The sequence below is a fragment of the Bos grunniens genome, chromosome 13, assembly GCF_055505025.1.
Source record: "Bos grunniens cultivar Pamir isolate PY7600 chromosome 13, Bosgru_T2T1.0, whole genome shotgun sequence".
NCBI classification, from domain to species: domain Eukaryota; kingdom Metazoa; phylum Chordata; class Mammalia; order Artiodactyla; family Bovidae; genus Bos; species Bos grunniens.
In genome coordinates this window covers 10,403,405-10,418,617 of record NC_141177.1, presented here as the reverse complement: position 1 = coordinate 10,418,617, position 15,213 = coordinate 10,403,405, and the positions used below count along the sequence as shown (strand labels likewise).

The 15,213-nt window shown below is 48.4% G+C and overlaps 1 protein-coding gene across 4 annotated transcripts in view; it reads right to left on the bottom strand.

Moving 5' to 3' along the window:
- RIMS4 (regulating synaptic membrane exocytosis 4) overlaps positions 1-15,213 on the bottom strand; it is a 72,814-nt gene that overhangs the window by 21,149 nt on the left and 36,452 nt on the right. For all 4 annotated transcript variants that reach the window (XM_086331664.1, XM_086331663.1, XM_086331665.1 and 1 more), the window contains one exon: positions 3,287-3,425. In XM_086331664.1, the coding sequence (XP_086187790.1) occupies positions 3,287-3,425 (139 nt within the window). The remainder of the gene's footprint in view (positions 1-3,286; positions 3,426-15,213) is intronic.

Genomic DNA, 15,213 nt, shown 5'->3' with positions numbered 1-15,213 from the left:
CAGCTCTCGCCACACTACTAGTTGTGGTCAGTGGAAGGCAGGGTCTCCGAGGTGCTCGGTCTAACTGTCCAGCATACTGTAGGTGCTGAATGAAAATCCACATGGTAGCATCCCTGGGCCCACTTGCAGGAATACACATGCCCGGCAGCGCCAGGGGCTGCAGCCTGGTGGGGGCGGCACAAAGGCACTGGCTCTCTGTGAGCCTCAGCTGGGCTGGCAGAAGCCCAGGGGGAGGATGGTCACACCCCCTCCTGTTTCACAGCCTGGCATCTGGGTCCTGCTAGTGCCCAAAATACCTCCAAAACAAAGAGGAGGCCGACTACAGCTCAGTGTCCCCACCTGTCCCCCCGTCCCTTTGACCTCCCTTCCTCAGCCAGGTGCGTGTTGGGGGTGGGCAGTAGTACCTGGCTGGGCTCCACCAAGACCCAGTCCCTCTCAGGAGGGCAAGAATCTCCCCTCTGCTGGACAAAGGGTCCTCAAACCTACCTGATCCTTCCTCAACTGTCTCAAGACACCCACCACAAACCTTTTAACAATCATAATAATCACCACAGGAGACTCCCCTGGTGGTCCAGTGGCTAAGACTCTGTGCTCCCAATGCAGGGGGCCCAGGTTCCATCCCTGGTCAGGGAACTGAAACCCACATGCCTCAACTATGACCTGGCACAGCCAAATAAGTAATTTTTAAAAAATCATAATCATCACCGCCAACGTTTATTCCATGCTTAGCTTGTGCTAAGCACATTCTAGACACAATTATAACAAGGAGCAAAATGCCCAAATAACAGTGGCTGAATCGACAAACATCGGTAATAGCTATAATAATAAAAATGCCTGCAATGTGCCAGCTACTGTTCTAAATGCTTTGACATACGTTAGTTCATTGTCTCCCCACAACAACTCTATTAATGGTCTGTACTATTCTGGACCTCTTTCTGTAGATGAAGAAACTGGGCTCAGAGAGGTAAAGTAACTTCCCCCACAGTCACACAGCTCTGAAGCAGCAGAAATGAGGCCCAATTGGTACTGCCTGACTCCAGAGTCCGGACTTTGGACATGTTTGTAGTATAATCTGAGTTCCTGGTCCCTTAAAGCACATGACAGCAAACGACAAGAGCCGCGTCCCAAGCACCTGCCATGTGCAGGCATCACCTTTCTTCCTCACGACGCCCTCCTATGCTGCTCCCCGTGGACAAGTCCTGTGGCCTCTCTGAGCCTTCAGTCCTCTTCTGGAGAATGGGAATGTAGGTCTGACCCCCTGCTGCTGTTCACTGCACCACAATACCACCTCCTTGACCTGGTCCTCTGACCTGCCCGTGAGGCCAACAGACAAGATGTATATCAGCCTCCCTAAAGCTTAAAGAGGACAAGGGACATGCCCAAGGCCACTCGGGGTCAGTGGCCAGGCCGGGACCAGGACCCAAATCTCCCGATCCCCTGAAACTCAGCAGGGACCCACTGCTACCCTGACGCCTAGACTATCTCCCTCCAAGTTTCGCTGTCTTGCCGAGTTTCTCAGGTTAAAGCAAACATTTGTTCCCTTCGTCCTCCTCTTCTCCCTCTCCCTTCCGCGTGTCCTCCTCCTCTTCTCGCCCTCCGGAAAGTCTCCCTAGGAGGTGGGCGGACCAGCAGCATCTGCCAAGGCAAGGCCATTCAGAGAGACCGGAGATGCCCAGTTTAGGAGGGGCTGGGGGCGGGAAGGCTTTCAGGCGGCAGAGCCCCCAGCTGCGAGGCAGGGCCAGAAACTGGAAGGTGTCTGCCCTTGGATGAGCCACTCAGCCAGGACCATCCAGTGGAAGTTTCTGCGCCGATGGAAATCTCTGACGCCTGCACAGTCTGATACAGTGGGCGCTGAACACAGGCTGCCACTGAGCACTTGAAATACGGTGAGAGCGACAGAGGAACAGAATATTTCATCTTCATTCACTTACATTTAAACAGCCACATGCGCCTGGGGTCTACCATACTGGACAGCAGGGAGCTTAACTTTTCCAAGCCCCAGTCTTCTCGTGTGCTTGACAAAGGTCATGATACCCCTGTCCTCCCTGGCTGAGGATGGCTGAGATAATGAAGCAATGGGGTGCCGTGATACAAGCCCCGCTAAGAGTCTGGATGCCTGGGTTCCAGACCTATGAACATCCAGGCCAAGCCCCTCAACTTCTCTGAGTGCCCTGGTCATCTGTACAACGAAGAAGTCACTGTGGATCACAGTTTATTTGCCAGCGGGGTCTAGGGGAATCTGGGAGCCCCCTATAGTTACATGAAATGTGTCTGTGTGACCACGCATGTGAGAATGAGTGTGTGTGGTGTGAGTGTGTTAGGGTGCACATTTTATCTGCGTATTTATCAGGGGAATGCAAGCTCCAAACTTTCCCAAAATTCTCAAAGTGAAAGTGCAGTGTCAGTCGCTTCAGTCGTCTCTGATTCTTGCAACCCTATGGACTGTAGCCCACCAGGCACTCTGTCCATGGAATTTTCCAGGCAAGAATATTAGAGTGGGTAGCCATTGCCTTCTCCAGGGATCTTCCCCACCCAGGGATTCAACCCGGGTCTCCCGCATTGCAGGCAGATTCTTTACAGCCTGAGCCACCAGGGAAGCCCGACCATGAGAGCCCCAGTCTAGATCGATCTTGTCCCAGAAGTCTTTTAAAAATGGAACTTCCAGGCTCCACCCTCATGGATTCCGATTCAGCAGCTTGGATTCAGGGTCCCGAGATCGGTATTTGTAACAAGTTCCCAGAAATTCTGATGTACAGCCCGGGGAGAGAAACATAGGCGAGGAGCCAGCTGGACCTAATGTGCTATGACTTGATGTGTGTGAAATTCCTTATCAGGCAGTAGTACATATTTTTAAAAACCAATTGGGATTTAAGGAAACTAAGAGTTAAAGAGGAAATAACCACCACCCCAACAAAACCCCTCTTGATCCCCTTTCTTCATTAACCTCTGCTGTGGCAGCCATTGTGCCAGGCATTTTATAAATATTAACCCATTTAATCCTCCCACCCCCTACGAGGTTGGTACTACTGTCTCCATTTTACAGATGAGGAAACCGAGGCACAGAGAGGTGACTTGCCCAGGATCACACCATCAGTGAGCAGTGGAGCTGGGATTGAGACCCAGACAGTTGGGTACCAGATTCATGCCTCATTCACACCTCCTCAGAGAATCCTTGGCTTTCATCACCTCCCTTCCAAGGCCGAGGATGACCCAGGGCTCCTAGAGGGCACTGCTCCGTCCCTCCCGCCCACCCCACACTCGAGACGACTGCGGGCCCCACACTCACTTGCCCTCGGAGCCGTAGCTGTTCATGCTGTCCTCAATGGACTCGTGGCTGGCCTGGCGCAGGGTCCGGCTGGGCATCTCCACTGCCAGGCCGGTCTCCGTGCTCCTCTGGATGGCCCCCTTCAACCTCCGGCTGTCCCCTTCCGGGCAGAGTGGTCGAGAGAGATGGGGAGAGAGACACGGGATGGGAAGGAACGGAGAGACCAGGCCTCTGGTTAGTCTTTCAGAGGCTGGTGGCTGCCCAGCATTGGTTTTCACGCCCCGCCTGGTTCATCAACCTCCTCCAACCACCAGCCTCACCTGCACACACCCTCCCAGGGGCAGCCTGGCCTTTATACTCACCCGTCAAACAGCATCACATGAGTTCTCTTAACTGGCAGATTCATTTACATATACTTTTTTTTTTAATTGAAGTATAGTTATTTACAACATTGTGTTAGTTTCAGGTGTACAGCAACGTGATTCGGTTTTTTTTTTTTTTTTCAAATTAAATTCCATTATAGGTTATTACAAGATATTGAATATAATCCCCTGTGAAAAAGTGAAGTGAAGTGAAAGTCGCTCAGTCATGTCTGATTCTTTGCGACCACATGAACTGCATCCTGCCAGGCTCCTCTGTCCGTGCAATTCTCCAGGCAATTCTACTGGAGCGGGTAGCTGTTCCCTTTTCCAGGGGATCTTCCCAACCCAGAGGGCGAACCCAGGTCTCCCGCAATGCAGGCAGATTCTTTACTGTCTGAGCCACCCAGGGAAGCCCAAGAATACTGGAGTGGGTAGCCTATCCCTTCTCCAGGGGATCTTCCCGATCCAAGAATTGAACCCAGGTCTCCTGCATTGTGGACAGATTCTTTACCAGCTGAACTACCAGGGAAGCCCTATAATTAGTTCCCTGTATTATACAGTAAATCTTTGTTGCTTATCTATTTTATGTACAGTAGCTTGAGGAGAAGGCAATGGCACCCCACTCCAGTACTCTTGCCTGGAAAATCCCATGGATGGAGGAGCCTGTAGTCCATGGGGTCGCTAAGAGTTGAACACGACTGAGCGACTTTACTTTCACTTTCATGCATTGGAGAAGGAAACGGCAACACACTCCAGTGTTCTTGCCTCGAGAATCCCATGGACAGAGAAGCCTGGTAGGCTGCAGTCCATGGGGTCGCACAGAGTTGGACATGACTGAAGCGACTTAGCAGCAGCAGCAGCTTGAATCTGTTAATCCCATACGCCCAGTCTCTCCCTCTCTCCCCTTTAGTAACCACAAGCTTCTTTTCTATGTTTATGAATCTGTTTCTGCTTTGTATATAGATTCATTTGTCTTATTTCTAGATTCCACATACAGGGGTTATCATATAGTATCTGTCTTTCTCTGTCTGACTTACTTCACTAAGTATAATATCCTCTAGGTTCAACCAACATGTACTGTTTCTTGAATTCATTTCTGCCCTGCAGTCTTCTCCAAACCATTTCCCTCCTCCTCTTCAGCTACTATTTATTGAGCACCTACGATGTATCGTATTCTCTGTCAAGTGCTTTTCATGGATTTAAACCAGAGTTTCTCTACGTCAGCACAACTGGCGAGGGGACGCGTTATTGCTTAGCCGTCAGGCGCGGTCACGTGTGCTGTGGGAGGTCTAACCAGTCTCCCTGGCCTCTACCCACTAGATGCTAGTCCTCCTTCCAGGTCAGCTGTGTCAGTCAAAAATGTCTCCAGGCACTGCCAAACATCCCCTGGAGTGGGGACAAAGATCACCCTTGATCAAGGATCACCCATCTAGGCCATTGGCTCTGAAACCACACTGCCCCAGGTTTAAGTCCTGGATCTCCTCCTCACAGACTGTGAGACTTTGGGCAAATTACTAACCTCCCTGGGCCTCCACTTCCTCAGCTGTGAAATGGGAGAACAACATGGTCCTCTGCCCTGCTTTTCCATTTTTTGGATGCACCACATGGCATGCAGGATCCTAGTTTTCCAAGCAGGGATTGAACCCCTGCCCCCTGCAGGGGAAATATGACCACTGGCCAGCCAGGGAAGTCCGATCCTCTTCCCTTCTATTCCCTGCCTCTAACCACCCTCTCCCCGATCTGGCAGCACCTTCACTTCCACTGTGATCAAACATCATCCGATCCAAGCTCTCCTTGATCTTCTCCTGGCCCGGCCTCTCTCTGCCCAGTGCTCTGTTGTGGTTTTCTTCTTGACGCTCACTACCCATGATGTGTTCTACACCGTCGGTTTACTGACTCCACACAGAAGGTAAACCCCATGAGGACAGTGAATTTCATTGTGTCGAATGTTGAAGCCCCAGGGCCAAGAACAGAGTCTAGCCATTGGAAAGTTAAAGTCGCTCAGTCGTGTCCTACTCTTTGTGACTCCATGGACTATACAGTCCACAGAATTCTCCAGGCCAGAATACTGGAGTAGGTAGCCTTTCCCTTCTCCAGGGGAATCTTCCCAACCCAGGGAGTGAACCCAGGTCTCCCACACTGTGCACTGCAGACAGATTCTTTACCAGCTGAGCCGCCAGGGAAGCCCAAGAAAACTGGAATGGGTAGCCTATCTCTTCTCCAGTGGATCTTCCCAACCCAGGAGTCAAACCAGGGTCTCCAACACTGCAGGAGGATTCTTTACCAACTGAGCTACCAGGGAAGCCCCTAGCCTTTGGAAGTGCTCAAGTAATAACTGCTGGGTGAACGGGTATCCGCACTGAGAGTGGGGTTCATCCTCAGTCACCCAGGATGCAGTTGCTCCTGCTTGCTCCACTTTTAGCACCGAGGACATGGGGTTAAGGGGCTGGTCCGTGGCCTAGGGCCAGAAGGTGGAGTGGAGGCATGGGGGTGAGGATTTGACCCCAAAGGGCTCTCTGCCCCCGTGCTCCACAGCCTGGTGATCAAGGCAAGCTTTACGTCCCCCACCAGCCTGGAGGGGTGTGGGTTCTAGGAGTGGAGATGGATCTTTAGCGGGACCTTCCCTGCCTCCCCAGAGTCTGGGATGAGCTGATAGACCTCAGGGCCTTCAACAGTGCTCACAAATGGACCCACCCAAACCCCATTATCCTGCCGAGTAAAAGGATGGAGAGCTGGGTCTGTGTGTGGGGAGAGGGGGCAAGGCCGGGGCACCTCCTTCTGGACTTCTCCCCGTCTCCCCCCTCCCAACTCAACGATGGTGCCCTCTTCCTCCCTGACCTGCATGCAGACAGACACATGCGTGCACACACAGAAATATAGATGCTCTGTGTGTGCTTCTCAGAGGGTGTACCCACATGTTCCTCTCCTACACACATCTGCGTAATTCAGGCACACAGATGCCCACGTACTCAGAAAATTACACACACATACACACGGAGGAATACACCTGCAAAGATGCAGTTTGTCAACCTATGTCTAAGTGTCCACACTTGTGTGTTGCCATGGGTCTCTGCCCTGGAGGAGGGCATGGCAATCCACCCCAGCTTTCTCGCCTGGAGAACCCCATGCACCGAGGAGCCTGGGTGACCACGGTCTGTAGGGCTGTGAAGAGTTGGACATGACTGAAGCAACTTAGCACGCACGCACCCCTGGGTCTCTGCACACCTGCCATTCTACTTCTGAGGCTAAAAAGGCAGGTGTCTGGGCATGTGCCAGTCACACACAGACGTGTCACCATAAGAAGTGTACACCAACCCACTCAAGAAAGCACACAGAGGAACTGACACAGTGTGCGTGTGTGTGTGTCTGTGTGCATGTGTGTGTCCCCTGGTGTTTCTTGACCATGTTGGGGAAGGTGTGTCTCCCTGTGTGTTTCCTGTCATCCCGCCCCTTTTTCTTTCCCTCATTTGTATCTGAAGTCCCTCTCCCAATGTTTCTCTGTGTACAGCAGGGTCAGGGGCACAGAAAGATTCAGAAACACACACATGTTCACACAGACTCACAGGCACAGAGAAACATCCCTCCACTCACTCACACACACACGCATGTGTGCGCACACACACACACACAGAGACACAAGCACAGCCATGTCCAAGGACAACACCCTCCCTACACCGGGGATACACCTACACACAAATTTCATCGCTGGATCCTTTTGGGGAAACTTGACCTAAGGCACCTGGCTAAGCTGTTATCCTAAGGAAGTTAAGGTTCAAACATCGCTGCACAGGTGGGTTCCAGCATCACAATGGAAACACCATTCCCTCCAAGAAAACCAGTGATAAAAAGAGCAGCTGCACAAAGATGAAGGCATGGAAGTTCCGAAGGGATGGTTAATGGGGTCAAATGAGAGGTTCTGTTGTCCATGGTTATCTTAAGGCTCCACTGGGGAAACCCGGAGTTTGAGTCCTCTGCACTTCGGGTTTCAACTGTGAGGCTGCCCCAAGCTGGCCACTGTGATGTACAAGTAAATGGAGTGTGGATGACCTATTTTTGGTGACCCATTCCCGCCTGCTGTACCCTGTGGGTTTTAAGTCCCTCCTCTCCCAACTTGTGCAGAGTGTGTGTGTGTGTGTGCTTGTGTGTGTGTAGCTGCGGGTGGGGGAAGGCAGCAGGCAGAGGGTGTGTGTGGACAGCCAGAGTCCCAGCAAACCACAGCAGCAACTTCGGGTACCGACACTGCGACGTGCTAAACACACACCTGATGAGGACGGAAGAGGGAACAAGAATGAAGGGGTTCCTGCCTCCCTGGAGCTCACAGTGCAGAGGCCGAAGTGGACATTAAACACAGGATCACACTGATTAATCTCAAGTATGTAAAGGGTTTTGAGGAGCAAGAAAAAGATGTAATGACAGCACTCATCAGGGGAGGGTAATAGGAGGGAGGCTGATGCAGGCAGCTGATTACTTCATCGTTCTAATGACAGTCACTGCAGATCCGCCCCTTGGCCTCCGTGATGGTAGATTCTAGTGGATCCCTCCTGTGCCTGAGCATTGTCAGCACCCTATACATGAGACCCTGGCTACCCAGTCCTTAGGTTTTCTTTCTCTCGAGAGCCTTTCCTTTGCTGATTTCATTCCCCGCTCCCATGAGGACCACCCTAAGCAAAGGAATCCTATGCCTCAATCTGCAGCCCTTAACTCTGTCAAGGGCAATACTTTGGGGCTTCTGTGGTGGCTCAGTGGTAAAGAAGCTGACTGCTAATGCAGGAGACCTGGGCTTGATCCCTGGTCTGGGAAGACCCCACATGCAACCACAACTACTGAGCCTGTGCTCTAGAGCTCAGGAGCTATAACTAATGAAACCCACACGCCCCAGAGCCCATGCTCTGCAACAAGAGAAGCCACCGTGGCACTTCTCTGGCGGTCTGGTGATTAAGACTCCAGGCTTCCAATGCAGGGGCACAGGTTCGATCCCTGGTGCAGAACTAAGACCCCATAAACCGCACCACATGTCCCCCCAAAAGAGAATAAGCTCAGACACCATAACTAGAGAGTAGCCCCTGCTTACTGAAACTAGAGAAAAACCCCTGCAGCAACAAAGACCCAGCACAGCCATAAATAAATAAATAAAATTATAAATAAAAAGAGAGCAATTCTTCCAACTGCGTTTTGGACATCGCTACCTGGATGATGAACTGGCTCCCTGAATGCAACTTGACCCACCCCACTTCCCCCAAACAATTCCTTTTGACTTCTGTTCCCAATTTTCCCAGCCACCAAGACTCAGAACCCCCAAGGACCTCTCTGACTTTCCCCCTTTCTCATCAGATGCCAGGTTGTATCAAATCTTTGCCCTTAATATCTCTTAGCTCTCTTCTTTTCTGTCCATTTTCACTGCCAACCACCCTAATTATCCCAAGTCTAAATTATTTTAACAGCCTCCTAACTAGTCTCCTTGCTTCCAACCCACCCACTCAGCAAGTCATTAACAGATTAACAATCTTAAAATACCACTTCAGACCAAGAAATTCCCTTCCTAGTAATTCATAAATTCACAAACAGACAAGTACACCAAGCTATGCAAGAAGAGACTTCCCCACAGTATCATATACACCAATGGAATGCTGGAATTAAAGGTCTGTCAGTGGGGCTGGCTTTACTAGATGACACAGCCCCACGATAAAACACTGCAAATGTTAGAAAGATTCATCAAGACCTACATCTTCAGTGACACAGAAAGACTGCCTCAGCATACGGTGGAGTTAAAAAAGCACGCTGCAGGATGGTATGTAAAACAGAAGACCATTTTTGTAAAGCTATAGATAGTGCAGCTTTATCTTTCTCTTTATGATTAGACACAGAAAAACCCGGGAGGATATGACCCAAACTGTTAATGGGGAAGAACGGTAGGAAGAGATCGCTAGAGGGTGTGTGAGAAGATTGTTTTTCTGGTAACTTTTTAAAAAGTAATTAATCATTGGCTGCACTGGGTCTTCGTTGCTGCATTTTCTCTAATCACCAAGAGCAATGGCTACTCTCTGGTTGCAGGGCACGGGTTTCTCATTGCAGAAGCTTCTCTCGTAGGATATGGGCTCTAGGGGACTCAGGCTTTAGTAGGCGTGGCTGTTCCATAGCACGTGGAATCTCCCTAGACCGGGAATCGAACCATGTCCCCTGCATTGGCAAGCAGATTCTTAACCACTGAACCACCAGGGAAGTCCTTTTGTAATTTTTTCATCTAAGTATACGATACAGACAGAAATGTGAACAAACCTTTAGTGTACAGCTTGATGGGTTTTCACAAAATAAACATCCGTGTATCCAGCAGCCAGATGAAGAAACAGCATTGCCAGGATCCCTGAGGTTCACAGTGCCCAGTCTTCCAGGCTATATTACTCCAAGAAGGCAGCCACTATCCTGATCTCAAACATCAGATATCAGTTTTGCCTGTTTTTAAACTTTATACACAGAGCATGGTCTGTGGGGGGCAGGGTTGGCTTCTGCTCAACATTACGTTGACTATATGAGACCCACCCACATTGCTGTACGTAGCTGTAGACCGCCCATCATCACTATTACACAGTCTTTCACCGTATGAAGATTCCGGAGCACAACCTACTTATCCATTGTACTGTTGATAGGCATTTCATTTTCTTTTCCCCCCAGGCTGGGGCTATTAGAAATAATCCTGCTGTGATTACTTTAGCACATGGCCTTTGCTGAATATTTGTACCTGTGTATCTCAGAAATATACCTAAGGGTGGAACTGCTGGGTCATAGGGCAAGCATCTCTTCAGCTTTAGCAGATGCTGCCAGATGATTTTCCAAAGGAGCTGTACCAACTTACACTCCAATCAGCCCAGTAGGGATATTTTATTTCTCTTTTGTAGGCTGTGGTATCTTTTCGAGATTTTACAGTTAAATGTATGAATTCTAGAATGGAAATGAAGGTAAAATATAAATTTATAAATAAATCATAACCTCATGCCATGATCCTATTTAAAACTTTACAATGGCTCCCCACTGCCCCTCAAATGAGGTACCCCCTTCATACCCAGGTATTCACGACTCACCATTACCTGATTCTCCCCCCACCCCATCTGCTCCTGGTTTCCCCTCCATCTCTGCACTCCAGCCCAGCTAAGCAACTCTTTGCTTCAGGTACATCCTCAATAGCTTCCTCATCCCCATTCTCTCTCTCTTACTTTCCTGCTGTCCTCACCTTCCCTATCAAAATTCTAACCATATTCCAGAGTTAAGCTTTAAATAATAGTTTATCAGGAACTCACCAAACCCTTAGGGCTGTTACGAGGATTAAATATAATGAGGTAATGTAATGATATAATGACATTTAATCCTCTGACATCCTAGGTGGGCTATGGCACACAGTAAGCAATCAACAAGATGACTATTATTAACATTAGTATTACCAAAAAACTATTAGTATCACCACTGTGCCAGATGCCTCGTGTTTTACATAGGCATCTTCTCATTTTAGTTCTCACAATAAGTTGTGAGATAACTACTATCCCATTTTACAGGATAAGAAAATAAGGGTAAATAAAGTTAACTAACCATTCCAAGGACACACACAGCTACTAAGGGCAGAACTGGAATTCAAGTCATGTCTTTCTGACTCATGTTTTTAATGAACCACTAAACTCACTATGCTCTATCACAGAATTCAAATGCCATCTCTTTCACAAACCCTTCTCTGATCAAACTCTCTGAGTCCCAGGGGGCACTTTGTCTTCACTTTTATTGGGTATCTATTCCACTTCACCTTGAAATACAGTCCTTGGTCAACCTACTTGATATCTTGTCTGCTGTATAAGCTCATTCCGCCTTCATTTCCCTTCAGAACCATGGACAGCACCCAGCATTGCCCATCCCACTAACAGTGTGTTTAATTGAATTGCTTTTATTTTTAGAACATCCTCAAGAAAAGTGTAAATCCTCCAGTAAAGAAAACAAGTGAGTCTCATTCAGTTGTCCATACTGAGTATGAATGTGCTATTGTACCTCCTCTCAAAAGCAAGTATCCATGAAGTAACAGGAGAAATGATAATAAATTACTAGTTGACATTATTTTTAGCACTCACTCTTTACCAGACACTATTTTATATATAGATAGATAGATACACATATATGCATGGTATTCACACGTGTTGTGCTATTCACTCAGTCGTGTCCAACTCTTTGCGACCCCATGGACTGTAGTCCGCCAGGCTCCTCTGTCCTTGGGGATTCTCCAGGCAAGAGTACTGGAGTGGGTTGCCATGCCCTCCTCCAGGGGATCCTCCCAACCCAGGGACAGAACCCAGGTCTCCTGTATTGCAGGCAGATTCTTTACCAACTGAACCACCATGGAAGCCCTTATATGTTAAATTAATATAAATTATAATACACAAATTGTGCATGTGTGTGTATGCCAAGTCCCTTCATTCATGCCTGACTCTTTGTGACCCCATGGACCGCAGACTGCCAGACTCCTCTATTCATGGGAGTCTCCAGGCAAGAACACTGGAGTATGTTGCCATTTCCTTCTCCAGGAGATCTCCCTGGCCCAGAGATCGAACCTTTATCTCTTATGTCTCCTACATTGGCAGGCAGGATCTTTACCACTAGCACCACCTGGAAAGCCCAATATACAAATTATAAATTTATAAATATATTTGTTTATATACTTATATATGTTCTTATATGTGTGTGTACATGTAAAATTTAGCCATAACTCTGAGAGTCAAGTATCATTATCCTAATTTTACAAAAAGGAGCCAAGCTCAGAGCAGTTCAGCAATTGGCCCAATGTTACAGCAGACAAGACAGAGCTAGGTTTTAAATCCAGGTTACCTGTAAGATCATATATTCTTAAGCACTTAAGACTGCAGTGATGTGGAAATTGGAGGGGGAGGAGGGAAAGAACACAACCATTCTCCACTTTGACATTTTATCCAAGATGGATCTTTACAGCTTTGTTTTCGAGATGAGAAGCCCAAAGCTGAGAAAGGTTGTATGACTCACTGCAGGTCCCCAGGCTCTAAAACCCCTAACCATGCCACTGTCCACAGCATAATCCCATGTCTGTGAGTAGTCCTCCCTACATAGAAGTCCTCCATACATAGAGCTCTGGGTCAGAAGGTTACTTCAAACTACGATAATCCTCTGGGGCCCACTGCTCTCCCTTCCCACAGCGCCTGCCTTTCCTGTCCCTTTGAGATAAATACCCTAGAGCTTCCATGGTCAGCCTCTTCCTGGCCTAGCTATTCCCAGTGACTTCAAGTCTCACCTCTCCTCCCTGTCCAGGTCCTAAAACTCATCTGAAAACCAAGGACTGAGCTGACAGGCAGGAACTCAGGCCTCCACAGCCCTGATGCTGCTTCTGGCTGTGTCTCCAAGGACAGGTCAAGGAAGCACAAACCCTCAGTAAGAACCCTTTCCCTTTCCCCTCTTCTCTCCAGAACTGGCAACATCTGCCTTCCCTTAAAAGCAGAGAAAATTTCTTTTGGGTGGAACTTAGTGGTCGTCCACAGCAATGCCTTCCTTGTGCAGAAGGGCTACCGAGGCCCAGGAGGGACATGGGGCAATGGCCATGTTGGCATTAGGATTCAGGTCTCAGGTGACACTAGTTGTAAGAGACATGAGTTCGATCCCTGGGTGGGGAAAATCCCCTGGAGGAGGGCATGGCAATCCACTCTAGTATTCTTGCCTAGAGAATCCCATGGACAGAGGAACCTGGTGGGCTATGGTCCATAGGGTCACAAAGAGTCGGACATGACTGAAGTGACTTAGCATGCACAGGCTCCTAATTACCAGCCTCTCAGCTCCTTATCACAGTAAACAGCCATTCATGAATATTTTTGAAGCATTTTCAAGGGGCAGCAAAGCATAGTGGTTAAAAAGCACGGACAATGGATGGAACTTCCCGGGTCGTCCAGTGGTTAAGACCGTGCTTCCACTGCTGTGGGCCCAGGTTCAATCTCTAGTTGGGAACTGAGATCTTACATGCCACACGTGTAGCAAAAAAAAATAAATAAATAAAGCATGGACAATGGAGCCTGATGGCTTCAGTTGTACAGCTGACCTCAGTCACGTTATTAGTAGTGCTGCTGCTGCTAAGTCGCTTCAGTTGTGTCCGACTCTGTGCGACCCCAGAGATGGCAGCCCACCAGGCTTCCCCGTCCCTGGGATTCTCCAGGCAAGAACACTAGAGTGGGTTGCCATTTCCTTCTCCAATGCATGAAAGTGAAAAGTGAAAGTGAAGTTGCTCAGTCGTGTCCGACCCTCCGCGACCCCATGGACTGCAGCCTACCAGGCTCCTCCGTCCATGGGATTTTCTAGGCAAGAGTACTGGAGTGGGGTGTATTAGTAGTGCAATCTTGGGCAAATTATTTAACCTGTATCTCAGTTTTCTCCTCTTAAAAAAATGAAGAATATAATACTATGTGCCTTGTAGGATGTCCATGAGGATTAAATTAGTATTTTTTCTCTTAAGTACTTAGAATAAGGTCTGGCACATAGTAAGCACTGTTTAGTATATGACATACAAATATGTATCAATCAATTAAGTAAACTGTCTAGAAAAAGCAAGAGAGTTCCAGAAAAACATCTACTTCTGTTTTATTGATTACGCCAAAGCCTTGGACTGTGTGGATCACAACAAACTGTGGAAAATTCTGAAAGAGATGGGAATACTAGACCACCTGACCTGCCTCCTGAGAAATCTGTATGCAGGTCAGGAAGCAACAGTTAAAACTGGACAAAAAACAATGGGCTGGCTCCAAAATGGGAAAGGACTATGTCAAGGCTGTATATTGTCACCCTGCCTATTTAACTTATATGCAGAGTACATCATGAGAAATGCTGGGCTGGAAGAAGCACAAACTGGAATCAATCGCTGGGAGAAATATCAACAACCTCAGATATGCAGATGACACCACCCTTATGGCAGAAAGCAAAGAGGAACTAAAGAGCCTCTCGATGAAAGTCAAAGAGGAGAGTGAAAAAGTTGGCTTAAAACACAACATTCAGAAAATGAAGATCATGGCATCCAGTCCCATCACTTCATAGCAAATAGATAGGGAAACAATGGAAACAATGAGAGACTTTATTTTCTTGAGCTCCAAAATCACTGCAGATGGTGACTGCAGCCATAAAATTAAAAAACACCTGCTCCTTAGAAGAAAGCTATGACCAACCTGCTGCTGCTGCTAAGTCACTTCAGTTGTGTCCGACTCTGTGCGACCCCAGAGACAGCAGCCCACCAGACTCCCCCGTCCCTGGGATTCTCCAGGCAAGAACACTGGAGTGGGTTGCCATTTCCTTCTCCAATGCATGAAAGTGAAAAGTGAAGTCGCTCAGTCGTGTCCAACTCCTAGCGACCCCATGGACTGCAGCCTACCAGGCTCCTCTGTCCATGGGATTTTCCAGGCAAGAGTACTGGAGTGGGGTGCCATTGCCTTCTCCGTGACCAACCTAGATAGCATATTAAAAAGCAGAGACATTACTTTGCAAGCAAAGGTCCGTCTAGTCAAGGCTATGGTTTTTCCAGTAGTCATGTATGGATGTGAGAGTTGGACTGTG